This window comes from Lotus japonicus, chromosome 4 (genome assembly GCF_012489685.1).
Source record: "Lotus japonicus ecotype B-129 chromosome 4, LjGifu_v1.2".
NCBI classification, from domain to species: Eukaryota; Viridiplantae; Streptophyta; class Magnoliopsida; order Fabales; family Fabaceae; genus Lotus; species Lotus japonicus.
The window spans coordinates 51,764,029-51,778,976 of record NC_080044.1 but is presented as its reverse complement, the minus strand read 5'-3'; the positions used below and the strand labels follow the sequence as shown (position 1 = coordinate 51,778,976).

General features: G+C 35.7%; 2 protein-coding genes across 2 annotated transcripts; one reads left to right on the top strand and one right to left on the bottom strand.

The window, feature by feature from the left end:
• Nucleotides 1-1,907: 1,907 nt before the first annotated feature.
• LOC130715890 (uncharacterized) lies at nt 1,908-5,098 on the top strand. Its single transcript, XM_057566039.1, has 7 exons — nt 1,908-2,042; nt 2,154-2,186; nt 2,270-2,310; nt 3,586-3,637; nt 3,866-3,967; nt 4,058-4,363; nt 4,819-5,098. Exons 5-7 carry the CDS (start codon nt 3,902-3,904, stop codon nt 4,900-4,902), a joined length of 456 nt encoding a protein of 151 aa, XP_057422022.1. The 5' UTR covers nt 1,908-2,042; nt 2,154-2,186; nt 2,270-2,310; nt 3,586-3,637; nt 3,866-3,901; the 3' UTR covers nt 4,903-5,098.
• A 7,311-nt stretch (nt 5,099-12,409) lies between these two features.
• Nucleotides 12,410-14,521, bottom strand: LOC130716284 (1-aminocyclopropane-1-carboxylate oxidase homolog 1-like). The gene is made up of 3 exons (XM_057566493.1): nt 13,894-14,521; nt 13,208-13,529; nt 12,410-12,870 (listed from the first exon to the last, which is right to left on the bottom strand). The coding sequence occupies exons 1-3, from the start codon at nt 14,421-14,423 to the stop codon at nt 12,589-12,591; spliced, it is 1,134 nt and encodes a 377-aa protein (XP_057422476.1). The 5' UTR covers nt 14,424-14,521; the 3' UTR covers nt 12,410-12,588.
• Between the last annotated feature and the right edge of the window lie 427 nt (nt 14,522-14,948).

Below are 14,948 nucleotides of genomic sequence, written 5' to 3'. Positions count from 1 at the left end.
CTGCTATTTGGCACGAGCTATTTAGTGCACGAGAGCGACGACAACAAGCATAATCTCTAAATTGCCTTGTAATTTCAAAAATATCCCTATCATTATTTTATTATTTCAGAAATAGCCCACAGTCCCCCACCCATCATCTCCTCCCACCTCCACACAGAGGTGTGACACCTCCATCACCAACCTGTCTGCAGGCATGTTAGCCACGTTGTGGGGTGGTTTCAGACTGCCTCACCGCCACCATGAAGCTATCCTTGTCATATATCGGTTCTTCTTCTTCTCCAAAACATCCTCTACGTCACCCTCCTCTCAACTTTCACACTGCAAGCCGGCCACCACTGTCAGAAATCACTGTCGCTGTGTCGCATACACCATTTTTTCAGATCTGTGCACATCTAGAGGCATCTCATCGTATACGGGGAAAGTCTTGCGCCGCCTCCCCAAACTACCATGCTTGCGCCGCATACGGTGGCATCGCCAAGGCTACCATGATTGAACAACGCACAAATTTAGTTCTATTAGATGGAGAACAACTGCCGGAAAACTCCGCCGCTGCGCTGCACACACCGTCTTTTCAGATCCGTGCAGATGTGCTTCTTGAAGTGTTTTAGGTGAGGGAAAAGCAAATGGAAGAAGATTTAGGGTGGGGGTGAGGGTCTGAATCCTAACATGTTAATTTTCAGAGTACTGGAGGATGATTTGTAACAGTGAGGGACAAATCGACAGTGGGATGTTGCCGACTTGCCGCAGATTGAAATTTCTATCATTCCTCTATTTGGGACTTTCCGCTGTTTTATTTATTTTTTTAAAATGTGATTTTTAATTTCTAAAAAAATACACTCGTGCCTGCTCGTGCATCAAAATCTCGTGCACTTTAGCATTTTTCTATTAAATTTGAAATTAAATTGAAATTCAATTTTGATAATTAATGTTAAAATAATGTGAATGATTTATTTATTCATTAAAATTAAATCTTATTAATATATAAAGCTCATCCACCAAAGTGAACTATATTGTATTTTAATTTTTTAAATGACACATGTATTTTACTGATTGACTCTTTCTTACTATTTTCCACATGTGCTTCTTACATTGGTCCAAATTGAGTATACTAAAAAAAATTTAATTTATAATATAAAATTATTTGTTTTATTCCAAAATAGTAATAAAAAAAAATCATCTTGCATCCCATAATAAAACAACAATGTTTTATTCTAAAGTAATAATAAAAATAAAAATATCATTACTAAAGATAAAAATGAGAATATATTTAATAAGCTATAAGGCTAAAAGTGGAATTTTAATAAAATAATAAGGATAAAAATGAGAATATATTTAATAAGGTAGCTTATAGCTTAAAGCTTTAAACTACTGGAATAAGCTTCTTCACCAAACACTTTTAAAGAGCTTTTAAGCTAGTCAAATAAGTTTTAAGCTATCTGAAATGACATGTCAAACATAGCCTTAATATATTCAAATTAAGTAACAAAATTTGGAATGGGAAATTATGCTCATGTTGGCTCATACGTCACTAAAAAGGTCATTTTGCGGCGGTCATATTGCGGCGGTTTCCCAAAACCGCCGCAAAATAGTTTGCTGCGGCGGTTTACACGGCGGTTTGAGTGACCGACGCGAGTATGTTATTTTTGCGGCGGTTGTAAGGCGTTTAGCGGCGGTTGGTAGGTATTTTGTATAAAAAAATAATATCAGATATATGGCGGCGGTTGTAACCGCCGCAGTTGATTAATAATGTGCGGCGGTTGGTGCGTCGGTTTGTTGAATTTTTTTTTTTAAAAAATAACCTGCGTCGGTTGGGCCTTACAACCGCCGCAGGCTTACAATTTCACACAGATTTGTCCTAGCCCAAACCTAAGATTTTCACTTTCCCTCTCTCAATTTTACTTTCCCTCACTTATTTTCCCCAATTTTACTTTCCCTCTATTAAAAAAAAAAAACTTCCGCTCCCCAAAACCCTTCTTCTTCACGTTCGTTCTTCGTTGTCTGGTTCCGTTTTTCAGCGTCTGGTTCCTTGCTTCAGTGGCTAGGTTTGTTCTCTTCTCCTCTCCTCTCTTGCAACTGGTTCCCTTCTTCAGCGTCTGGTTCCCTTCTTTCACTATTTCACAATCCCTAATTTTGATTTCTTCATGTTTGTTCAGGCTGAAATTCATCATCTCCTCTCAATGACAATGGTCTCTCTTCCCTAGCTTGATTTTGTTTTTGATTTCTTCATGTTTGTTCAGGCTGAGGTTGATTTTGATTTCACAATTTTCAGGTTGTGTTTCGAAATTGAATTCCTCCATAGTTTCAGCAAAGGTAAGATTTCTTCTTCTCCTGCTTCTCAACTATTTCATTGCTTCCAATTTTATTGCTCCTTCATCTTCTCTATGGAATTGTGTTAAACAGCCCCCATGTATCTACTGTAAAAGATCTAAAACAAGATAGGGTTTCTTTACTGTCATAAAGTTTCTTGTGTGCTCCCTCTTGTAACTATCTCTAGTCTTTATATGTGGTTTTAATTGAAACTTTGTTGCTGGTTAAGTAATATTATTAAAAAGATCTATGTCAAACTGGGTTGGTAAGGTTCTTTCACGTGGGGTATGGGTTGTTTTATTAAAAATTAAAACTTTATGTTGAATATCATGGAATATGTTATTGGGTCTGGTTAGACTACCCCAGGCACAAGTATTGGCAGTTTCGCACGGCTTCCTTTATGTTACATGTTTTGATTGAGTTTGATTCTGATTTCATCTTTTTATTTTTTTAATACCTGAGCCTCTGAGGATAGAGATTATTATGAAAAGCATGTTATTTTAAATTGATTTGATTTGATTTCCTAGCTTCTAATTGCTGATCAAAAGTACTTTAAGGTATTCTTGGAGCAACAGAAATCTATAACATTTGCCATTACTTGTGTTTCACATTAAGATTTTAGGATACTTTATCAAATAGTTTACAATTTTAATGCTGTGTCTAATGGTTGATCATGACCTCTTTTTAATAATTATCTTGTTCTTATCATGTTTTTTGTTCAGTGAGGGGATTTGGGCTTAGCTATGAGGGTTGATATATATCTCAATGTTAACATACTCTTATCTTATGATTGTTCTAGACCGCAACTTACTATAGAAAGTGATACCTTATGCATAAGTTATTATTATAGCAAAGTACTGGCGGGTCATGTTTTGTTTGCCTAGATGCTTGTTCTGCTGCTGGCTGTTTTAGTGCAGTAACTTCTTTCTTCTTTTCTTTTAAGAGAAGTTAATTTTAAGAAACAAAAATAATATATGAAGTACTACTATAGTTCCCAAAGAATATTCTCCAGTTAATTTATTGTAGAATTGAAAATGTTAAACTTCACAGATAGATGCATGGTATCTAACTAATATGGAACATATAAGAGAAAAACTACTTGTAACACTAACATTCAATCATATGTATGAGAATAATTCCTTAGCTAAGACCACTTCTTATTATGATCAAGCTTTCATTCATTAGATCCTTTTTTGTATTTTTGGCTTTCATTCATTAGATCCATTTTATATATATGCTATATAAACTAATTTTTCTACCTTGATATATAATGTGCAGATCTCAAAAGAACTCCATCAAAGCCAGCAACTTGGGTGCCAATAACTGAACAGTAAGTGATTTTTTTTTGGATAACTTGTTGGTTAATAGCATGTTTTGAAGGAGTCATGAATATACTTTAGTCTATTATGCCCTTGTGGTCAAGGAAACAATATGAGTTGGTATAGTCTATTTACAATTTTTTACACTTGATTACTAATTTCGTACTAGTTTCATACTTTGTAAACTTAAATCTAAAGTTATTATTTCATTAGATTACTAATTTCATGCTTTGTAATAGGAATCTCAAACTGGTAGACCATATAGTAGGTTAGAAATGTACACTATTGCCCACAAGAAGAAAGATGGATCATTTGTGAACGAAGAGGCTAGACAACAGATTGTGAGTACAATGTTGTTTATGAGTTTCTATTTTAATTTACAACCTTACAAAATTCTGTTTTAACATTGTACATGTTTAATTTTTATATAGGAACAACTTGAAATGGAAGTTGATAACAATGCTTCTGAAGAAGATGCATTCAGAACTGTAATTGGGAAAGAACATCATGGATATGTACGAGGCATGGGTTTCGGTGTTTGCCCCTCTAAAGTCTTCAAAGGTTTTGGGAGCACATCAACCAATGGTTCTTCTGCACAAGTTAACAAGCTTCAATCAGAATTGGAAACAGAGCGTGCCAGAGTTGATGCTTTGGTACAAGAAGTTGAAAGATTTAAAGGCTTAGAAGAAAAGCTTGCATTTGTTATGCAACAATTGACTGGCCAAGGATTTAATAGGGTAAGAAACTGAATTTGCAATTAATTGGTTGTTCAATAATGTGTGCAAGATAAACTAAGGCTACTTGATTATCTTGGTTAAGACTGAGCAAGATAAATTCTGGTTATGTTATAGTGGTTTACTTGTTCTGTTTTATTGGTTTTGGTTATGTTTGACTGCAACATGCTTTTGTTTCACTTGTTGGTTGTTCAGACTTTAGATATGATAGTATGGAGACTATTTTCTTACTTTGTTGATCTCGTTACTAAGGCTGAGATATTGTAGGGTGATTGTATTAATTGCTTGGTGGGCTAAGGCCATTGTAAAGATAGTATATTCTGAGATGGCTAGCTAGTACTATCCTTGTTTTTTCTCTCATTGTTATTTGGTTTGTAGTACACCTAGTACTTCTCTATTATATATATTTTTGCCATTGTGCATTTAGCTGAATATTAATAAAAATTAACTACTTGCAGGTTACTGATTTAGGCTCTCCAAACGAACCAAGGCCATCATCATCCGCTAGTCATAATCCCGGAAACAATGGACCGTCTTCTTAGCTTCATGTAGGATTGGGGGAATGATTTAAGACTGAGCTTTTTTTGGATTATTCTACTGAACTTGTCACTTTAGTAGTTGGATCTAGTGTTTCTTATGCTGATGTTAATGTTGGACCATTTACATGTTTGTACTGAATTTAACACTTTAGTAGTTGGATTTATGTTGAATGCAAATGAATGAACTTATTTTTACCTATATGTTTTTCACATTTACAAGTTATAATAATTTTAACAGAATCGGGGTTGATCTAGAAAACAGGTATGATGGTAGTAAATTTCATTTTCTATAAAAAAACAAAAAAAAGCAAAAAAAAAATTAACAACTTGCGGCGGTTTAAACCGCCGCTAAAGATTATATCAATTCTCCCATAAAGTATATCAAGGCGGTTCGAACTGCCGCCACAAGTTGTTAAAATCCGGTTTTTGTTAGCTATCTGCGGCGGTTGGAACCGCCGCAAAACGCGAGATGCTATTAGCGGCGGCTATTCCAGCGGTTGGTACAAACCGCCGCAGAACGCCTGGCGACACTAGTAACTGCGACGGTTGTCAAACCGCCGCGAGAAGCGTTCTGCGGCGGTTCAAACCGCCGCAAAATGCCCTTTTTTTTGTAGTGCGTTACGAGTAAAGCTGTTAACAAAATTTAGAATTCAAAATTTTCACAAAATGATTGTGCCCCTTTTCAAAAAATTTAAAATTTAAAAATTGCGCCCTTGTGAAACCAGTTTTATCTTTTGAAAAAATTTAAAATTTTCAAAAATTACGCAGCTTTCATACACTCAAGGATATAAAACTCCTCATCTTCATAAGATTTCAAGCACGAAAAAAAATTCTCTTCCATACTGTTGATATAATTGCAGGGAAAATATTTCCCTGCAATTATATTTCTTTTGATCCATGGCTTTGCAAAACTTTTTTGTTCTACACGATATGGGGAAGGTTTAATCTTACCTTTTTTTTTATGAAATGATCCTATCTCTTTTGTATTGGCTCAGATATAATTTTAGTTTTTGTTTTAATTTCATGACTTTGGTTTGGTTAGTGAATACGATGTTATGCGGCTTAAACTTCTGAATGTCAGGACGTGGTACATTCTTGACCCTTTAGAAAAAACTTTAGTCTTGAAGTTCAAAGTTCATGATGGTTTTGTTGTAATAACTGATGGATGGGCTGGCCTCCGATCGTTTTACAAATTCAGTTTCAATTGTTGGTTTCTTTTTTGCCAAATAAGAAAAGTCACCTTTAATATCTCTATTTATATTGAGATTTTAGACGAGATAAAGTACCACGGTTATCCTATTGACACAAAAACTAAAAATCTTATGTTTCTTCGTGCTTTAGTTTCTTTTACTGACAAAAGAGACATTCCTTCTATATCAAAAATTGGTAGCGGTCGCCGAGTTCTTATCACATATAAGAGAAAACTTCCTGAAATCGTTGTGAGACTTTCGGCTTATGAGGCTTTAGAAGTCCAGTTCGTAAGTTGGACTCTCCCTTTGAGTTTTTGTCGCGTTCTTTATGTTTTTATTATTAAGATTTCGTCCTTTTGATTGTTTGTTGACTAAAAGTGATAATTCGTCATTTATAACAGACTTTTCCATCCACTATTACTCCATTCCTCAGTCATGGGATTTGGGGTTGCTAACAGATTGTAAAATATATATATATGCAATTAAAGAAGTCTCTGATTTAGCTTTCAAATAGCAAATGATGAATATCTTTGTAAGAATGTTAATGATAAATTCAATCTCAAAACCTAATGATGTTTGAGACTCATGCTGGCTTCTCTTATCAGAAGGAATTCTACACCATAGAAGAAAAACATTTCATAATCCAGGTATGTAGGTTTTCAAGTTATATTATTAAGATTTAAAATGTTGCTATAATAATATAATTATTGCTTGAATTTAATTTAATTTAAATTCAAAACTTTAGAAAATCAAGTTGCGCAATATAGTTATGCAAAGTGTGTAAACAACATTAGTTATATTCGATACAGTTAAAAATCATTACTTAATCTTACTTCTCGACTACAGGACTATGAATGCAGATGCTGATTTGAAAAATTTATGTATCATTGAAATTGAGAAGTTGCTCCAGAGAAATGGTAGGTCATTAAATGATTACCCATCTTTCCAACTCCAAAATATGATAAAGTCCTGGAATTTGACAATAGATTTATTGTCGATGAACTAAACTATGACAAATATGCATTAAAGGTGCAATATGAAGAGTTGCTTAATATGCTTACACTTGAGAAAAAGTCTGTATATGAGAGGGCTGTCACATCTGTGTTGTCAAACTGAGGAGGCTTCTACTTTTTAAATGGCTATGGTGGAACCAAAAAGACTTTTGTCTGGAACACTTTATCCGCATCACTTAGATGCAGAGGACTAATTGTGCTTAATGTTGCTTCCAATAGCATAACATCATTACTCTTGCCTAGAGGCAGAACAACTCATTCTAAATTTTTGATTCCATTAAATGGTAGAAAGACCTCAACATGTAATATAAAGCAGGGAAGTCTACAAGCAAAACTTCTGCTTGAAACAAGCCTTTTATATGGGATGAAGCTCCAATGTTGAAAAATTATTGTTTCGAAGCTCTAGACGTTACACTCCGAGATTTATTGAGGTTGAAAATTGAAGGCAACATACATAAACCTTTTGGAGGAAAAGTAGTAATACTTGGAGGTGATTTTAGACAAATACTACCTGTAATAACTAGAGGAAGCAGACAGAAAATTGTGGAAGCTACTATAAACTACACCTCATTGCGGAAACATTGCAAAGTTATGAAATTGTCTAAGAAGCTGAGACGACTGATGAAGAAAAAGAAATCAAAGAGTTTGCAGATTGGATTCTTAAAATTAGAAATGACGTTCATCATAATTCCGGAGCTGGAGAGTATGATGTTCAAATCCCGCCATATCTGCTCATCCCAATTAGTCCTGACCCATTAATGGAATTGATTAAATATACATATCCTGACCATTCGCACAAAATGAAAGACCCGCAATTCTTTCAAGATAGAATAATATTGGCCTTATTATATGGGATGAAGCTCCAATATTAAAAAAGTAGTGTTTCAAAGCTCTAGACGTTAGACTTTGAGATTTAATGAAATTGTAAAATGAAGACAACGTTCATAAACCTTTGGAGGAAAAGTAGTATTCCCTCTGTTTCAGAATGAGTGTCCACTTAGAGAAGATGCACACATATTAAGAAGTGCATTAAATATTGTTAACTTTTAAAAGTATATTATTTGTTTTACTATCTCTCCTCATTTATAGGGGTATTATAAGAAAAAAACATCAATTAATGCAACCTTGGAATTCTAACTGGACAGTTATTATGAAACAAATATTTATGCTCTAAGTGGACAAATATATTGAAACGGAGAGAGTAATAATTGAAGGTGATTTTAGACTAATACTACCTGTAATAAATAGAGGAAGCAGACATGAAATTGTAGAAGCTACTGTAAATTCTTCATCATTGTGAAAACATTGCAAAATTATGAAATTATCTAAGAGCATACGGCTAATTTTAGGGCGAATTGACATGATGGGAACACTGTGCGCCTTGCTGCATTTCAGGTTGGGAAATGATTAGTTTTGAGCCCTGAAATGAACTTGCTGAATTTGACGCCCTATTGATTCTCATTGGAGTTGGTTGTATCTTTTAATTTATTTAAATAAGCTGGAACTTTATGATTCTCAAGACTGAAATAAATGGACAATTTATGTTTCATGAAATTATAATTGAAATAATGTTCAATGAACTGCTATTTGTGAACAAAAAGTTTAAAGTCATTGGAAGTGTACAACTTTCTCCATATATATTAAGTTACCAACAAGGTGGTTTAGTAGTATGTAAAGCTAGTGATGCATGCTTACCTAAAAAGGGAGGACCTACATCTTTCAAGATTTGACTTCCATCATAACTTATATATCTAGTATTTTCCCTATTTTAATTATGTTTTTTTCTTTTGTACTTTGTTTGTATTTTGAGTTGGTCTTGTATATGAGCCATTTATTTTTAGTGTAGGGGTGTTCAATTTCTCATCCTACCCACTCAATTTCTCACCCTACCTCAAACTGAAACACCCCAAAAATCTTTTTTCCATTTCTTTATTCATTTCCTTCATCTTTTTATTCTTCATTTTTTAGAAGATTTTGAGTTTTAAAATCCAGAACACAAATATGTTATCCAAAATTCAGAGTGGTAAAACCCGAAATGTATATCTAAGAAATAGATTTCGGATTTTAGAACCAGGAAGCTAAATAAATGTTATGATATATTAACACATACATAATTTTAAAATTCTCGGAAGTGTTTGAGTTTTCGGAAATTTGAGAAATACATTTCGGGTTTTAAACCACAGAACAAAACAAATTTGAGAAATACATTTTGAGTTTTAAATTTCGGAACACAAATTTGAAAAACACATTCTGGTTTTGAAACCCATAACACAAACCAAATTTGAGAAATACATTATGGGTTTTAAATCCTGGAACACAAATCAAATTTGAGAAATACATTTCGGATTTTCAGAACTTGATATGAAACTTAAGTGAGAGTATTATAGTGTTTTACTACATTAAAGTACGGTGAGTGAGTGATGAAGGTGGGAAATTGAACGCCCTTTTTTTTTTGGTCAAAGATCAATTCATTAGAAAGGCACAAAGGCCCAAAGAGCAACATGCTGATCCCACACAGCCCAAGAGATAAACAGTAACCATATGGCTATGCCAACAGTTGTACAGTGTACACACATGTACAGAAACAGAAACATTAAAACTAAAATCTGGTCTAACAAAACGACAGCGTACAGGGAACCAAACCCTAGCCCTCCACAGGAGAAAGGAGGTGGCGCGGTGGAAGATGTGGACACGGCGGCGTCACCAAGGCACAACCCAAGAAGCAATCTGCTGCAGAAGAAGCAAAAAAGATGATGATACTATGAACGTCTCTTCTTTAAAGCCTGGCTGGCTCTGCCGACTTCAGAGAAACAACTCTGTTACCAGGCCATCAACAAACAAACCAGAAGATCAGATCTGAGGAGAGCTGAGACCAAGGGGGGCCGTCACAGGCGATGGCGGCCAAGAGGTGGATGGTGGTTGAGGGTGAAAGCGGTGGTGGCATTGGACAAGGCCACAAGGTGGTTCATGTGGTGGCTAGAGGTGGCTGCCGGTGAAACTGAGGGAGAGAGCATGATGGAGGGGCAGTAGAGGGGGTTGTTGTTGAGATGAGGGCGGCGGAGGCATGGAGGTGGCGGCAGTTGTGGAGGAGGGCGGAGGGAGGGACAAGAGGTAACAGAGAAGGGGAAAAGAACCAGATTGGAAAGAAGAAAACCCACTTATTGGGTAGCAGATCCACCTACTGTGGAAGAGAACTCACCTATTGTGGGAAAGAAACATACCTAACTGCAGGAAGAGACCTCCATGAAGGAAAAGGAACCCCCAATGGGGGAGAAAACCCCCAAAGGGGGTGGTGGCTACTCAAAGCGTTTGTGCCCTAGCAGAGGGGGTGGTGGCTACACAAGGAGACACGGCTGAGCGTTTGAACGCCCTTAGTGTTGGAGTTTGATATTGAGCTTATAAGGCTTGTTTTTCGGCCCATATATGATTTATAATTGAGCATTACATTTTTGGCCCAAATAGGTTGGCATATGAGTGATAGTGATTAAGGAATTTAGCCACTTAGGCTTGGCCTAAGCCATTATATTTTCCTAGTAACTTTGAACATATCGAAATCTAAACGATTGTCTCTAGTAGATAATCACAAACCTCAGCTCACAATTGTGGTTGGGATTTAATCCAAAGACTTTAATAGCAACTTAAATGTATCATTTGTGACCAAGGAAAACTTTTTTCTTCTTGGACTATTTATAACTCTGTCATCTTGCTCTATTTTCATTTTCTTCTATGTGTTCACTCTTATTTGCAATATGACACAGTGAGATGTTAGAAGGGTTGGTTGGAGGAAGGGAAAATGAAATCTCACATTGGTTAGAGATATGGCTAAACAAGTGTTTATAAATGGTAGAGCAACCAGAGCAACCCTCAAGAGTAACTCAAGAGTTGATGGTTGATCTATCCTTTATACTCTACTGGTCTGATATGGGCGCACCGGTTTATGTATAAATGGGCTGACTACTATCCTGTTTTGAATGGGCCGGGTAACCCATGATTTATTCGGACCAAAACCCAAGCTATAAATAACAGGCGCCACCCAAGCGGTGAGGGACCTATCATTTCACGCATTTTTCATAACTTGTTCATTTTCGCTTGCTCTCAACTGGTTAGCCTAAGTTTGCTAGTTCCATACCAGAACATCTACCTAATGTGTGACTTCTAACGAGAAAGATTGCAATGAGAGGGTTTGGTGAATGTGGCGGTGTCCCGTGTCTGGTGTCTAGGACAAGGTGTGGTGTTTATAAGACCATTTACAATGGTTTGTTTAATTTACTTACTCTCAACACCACTTTTTCTCTTCCCAACACTCAACATCATCTTCTCTCTCCAATTCAACACTCATTCAACTTTTACCCACTCCAATGGTTTTTCATTCAACACCCTACCCCACCACTCACCCTACCCCACCACTTTTTTATTTCATATATTTATTTAATTTTATATTTTTGTTTTTATGATTATATAAAATTACAATTATCGATTTAAATTAAATTAAAACAATAAACACTTAACAATTTTTTTTTAAATATAGACTATAAATTGGTAGTTAGAAGAATTCTGGGTGTTGAAATGGTAATTGTTGGGATCCATTTCAAAACAAAGGCTAATAGAAAGATAATAAGATGATGAAAAACTTGGTTTTTTTTTTCTGTGTCCAAATCAAACGAACCAAGTCTCTATTTATAGAGAAAAAAAAATCATGAATTTTGGTTAAAAAAAATTTCCAAATTTTTTTTTTCAACGAAATAATTGACTTTAAAAGATTTAAAAAAAAAACCGGCCAACGAATCAGGAGACGCCACGCGTCCCTTATCCTATCGAACACTGTCGTTTCTCTCTCCTCCGGTAGCCTGTCACGCGCCCTGTCTGCGCGTGCTCTCCACGCGCCTGGCCTGGCCAATCTAAGCGCGCCACGTGGCATCCGACAGCACTCTCAACATTGTTGAGCACTCTGAACACTTGTCTCCTCCACCTCATCTTCAACAAACATCAACCAACCACTACACACCCTCAACAAAATTCAACCCCCATCTCAATAAAACATTGTATTTGGTCTAAGGTTTAGGTGTGATGGCTTAGAGGGAGGAGGAAGATAAAGAGAAAGAAGAGGAAAAGGGGAGGAGTATTAAAATTAATGAAAGAAATTTTGGAGAGATGAAAATTGATGTGGAAAGTCCACTAGATTCACTCTTAGATTCATCTTCTTCCAAATCTTATTTTGGAAAGATTTGAGTGAGGACCTAAAACGTTGCAAATATTTTACAAGAACCAATTTAGACTCAATCTTATTTTGTAATGACTATAAACATATTTAAGTCTTTCAACACATAAAGATAGTCCATTTATTAATTCAGTCTTGAGAACCCAAGTACTGTTTTACAAAGGTGGTCATTTATCCTGGATAGCCACAAACTGCCTTGTTATTTAGATAAAGTATTACATCCATCCCATAATGAGAATCAAGAGGGCATCAATTTGAGCAAATTCTTTTATGGAGTGGAAATTGGTTCCTTTCCCAACCTGAAAGGCTTCAAGGCAGAGTTCCCATCAAGTCCCTTCACGAAATGATGTGCCAAGAATTCTGATATAGTCGTTTCCCTATAGACTGGTGGGTTTATTTCTGATAACAATTCCTTAATAGGACCATAAACCTTTGGTTTACCTTCTTCTTGAACTGGGTTTACAAAGAAGCTAGCTATTGAAACTCTTGGCCCTCCATGACTCGCTAAGATCCGGTGATAAACACTGAGAAATTTGTCATTTGTTATAAGCTGTAACAATAACAAGTGATTAGAAACATGGCAATAATTACACTAAACAGACCCAATACAGATCTATATACATCAAGCGATTCAAGCCTCAACAATAAAACATGGTAAATAATGATAGATATGGTCACAATTTTCTGCCACATGCCTTTTTTTCTTTGACGTCGCACTGTTTTCGAACCAAATCTGTTGGTAGGTGATATTTTCCAAACCAACAAACTACTCAAGAAACCGGCAAGACACAGACGTTTTCTAAATGTTTCTAAAATCTCAAAACAAATAATCTAAAAAATACAAACAAAATCATGATTCATGAAAATCGATGTAATAGAACATTTACCTGTAGTAGATCACCCATGTTCACAACAAGAGTTCCATGGACAGCAGGAACATTAATCCACTGATCAGCATGAAGTGCTTGAAGACCACCCTGTTGGTCTTGTAGAACAATTGTGAAGAAGTCAGTATCAGTGTGCTTGGAAGCGGCCAAAGTTAAATCAGGTTCAGGGCATGGTGGACTGTAATGACCCTGCATAAATAGTCCTTCACCACATTCCAAATCTTTGAGATAGGATGGGTTAAGGCCAAGGGCCTCTGACAATAACTCAAGCATTTTGTAACCCAATGCCTTTACTTGATTGGAATATTCAATTATAATGTCTCTGCAAGAAAATATATATATTTTATCAAAATATTCAAATTAACAATTTCTCATACTAAAATGGACAAGTGAAGTAACTAATGCTAAGAAAAACCATATTCCATATATGAAATTTAACAAAGTTGTACTAATCTATAGGTGTTTGGACAAGGAAAACGATTCGTAGATATTCGTTGCAAATATCCAATTGACGCCAAAGAAATTACTTATAACATCTATTACTTCTCTCTCTTCTTATCCTGTCCCACCCTGGGTATATGTTAGATGTCTGCATGTATGTCTTAGTTTAATATTCTCCTTTTAACAATGATATGAAAGCAGCTAGACATATGACAGAAAATCAAATACTTCAAAGAAATTATTACCTAAATACATGAGGCAATTCTTCAGGTTTGGGTGGCTTAGGAGCCATTAAACATCCAACAGTATCTCTCCAATTGGAATATTTGTCTCTGTACAGGCTAGCATTTGAAAAGTACAGAGTTTTACTTGTTAAATCTCGAGTGTAATATTGTTTCCTTACCTCAGGAACTTGTTCATGAAACCTACGGATTCCATCAATCATATCATCCAAGAGAGTTATTGGAATTCCATGGTTAGTCACCAGGAAAAATCCCCACTCTTCGCAAGCACTTCGAATTTGATCAATTATCGCTGCACGCAGAGACAGGTTGTTGTGAATGTCTTTGAGGTCTATGATGGGAACACTGAACATGGATTCAGAAGGTGCATTTTCAGTGATGTCCAACTTGCCAGAGTTGAAGATGCGTGGGATTTTTGTCACCCCAGACTCTACGAGACCTTTCACACCAAGTTTTGTTTCATCGAAGGCTTTCACTTCAGCTTCCCTGTCATAAGTGCCTCCTTCTAACTGGTGTGTGGTTTTCACCTCCATATTGAGAGAGAGATAACTAGCACCTCAATGAATAGCAGTGCCCGGTGCTTCTAATAAAAGAGCTGGGGGTTCTAAGTCTAATGAGGTGTGGTAGTTCTGCGATAGATGTGATATGCATGTGTGAATAGATGGAATAACGCCAATAATGTTACTTACACACCTCTACCTCTTTTTGAGGTGGAAGAGGTAGAATAAGGAGAGAGATATGAAGAAAAGAAAAAGTAAGGGAGAAAAAGTATGAGATGTGATAGATGATAGACAAATGATAAGAGGAGAGAGATAAAAATAAAAATAAGTAAAAATGAAGTGTTTAAAAAATGAAATGTGTATATATCATTGTTTAACGCCAAGCTGATAAGAAACATGTCTCTCACAATCATCACAAACAGGAATATATGAATAAATAATATTTGGCAGGACGAATTTTCTTGTTTGAAGAGAAAAACAAACGAAAAGAAATATTGATGATGGTTCCATTTTATATAAGACAGAATAAAAGGTGACAATTTCTTATTATTTCAGCAA

Coding starts and splice junctions, on each gene's coding strand:
- LOC130715890 (XM_057566039.1), top strand. CDS start 3,902: ATGTACACTATTGCCCACAAGAAGAAAGATGGATCATTTGTGAACGAA. Junction 3,968..4,057: donor AAGAGGCTAGACAACAGATT/GTGAGTACAATG, acceptor ATTTTTATATAG/GAACAACTTGAAATGGAAGT. Junction 4,364..4,818: donor CTGGCCAAGGATTTAATAGG/GTAAGAAACTGA, acceptor AACTACTTGCAG/GTTACTGATTTAGGCTCTCC.
- LOC130716284 (XM_057566493.1), bottom strand. CDS start 14,423: ATGGAGGTGAAAACCACACACCAGTTAGAAGGAGGCACTTATGACAGG. Junction 13,530..13,893: donor GAATTGCCTCATGTATTTAG/GTAATAATTTCT, acceptor ATTTTCTTGCAG/AGACATTATAATTGAATATT. Junction 12,871..13,207: donor ACATGGGTGATCTACTACAG/GTAAATGTTCTA, acceptor TTATTGTTACAG/CTTATAACAAATGACAAATT.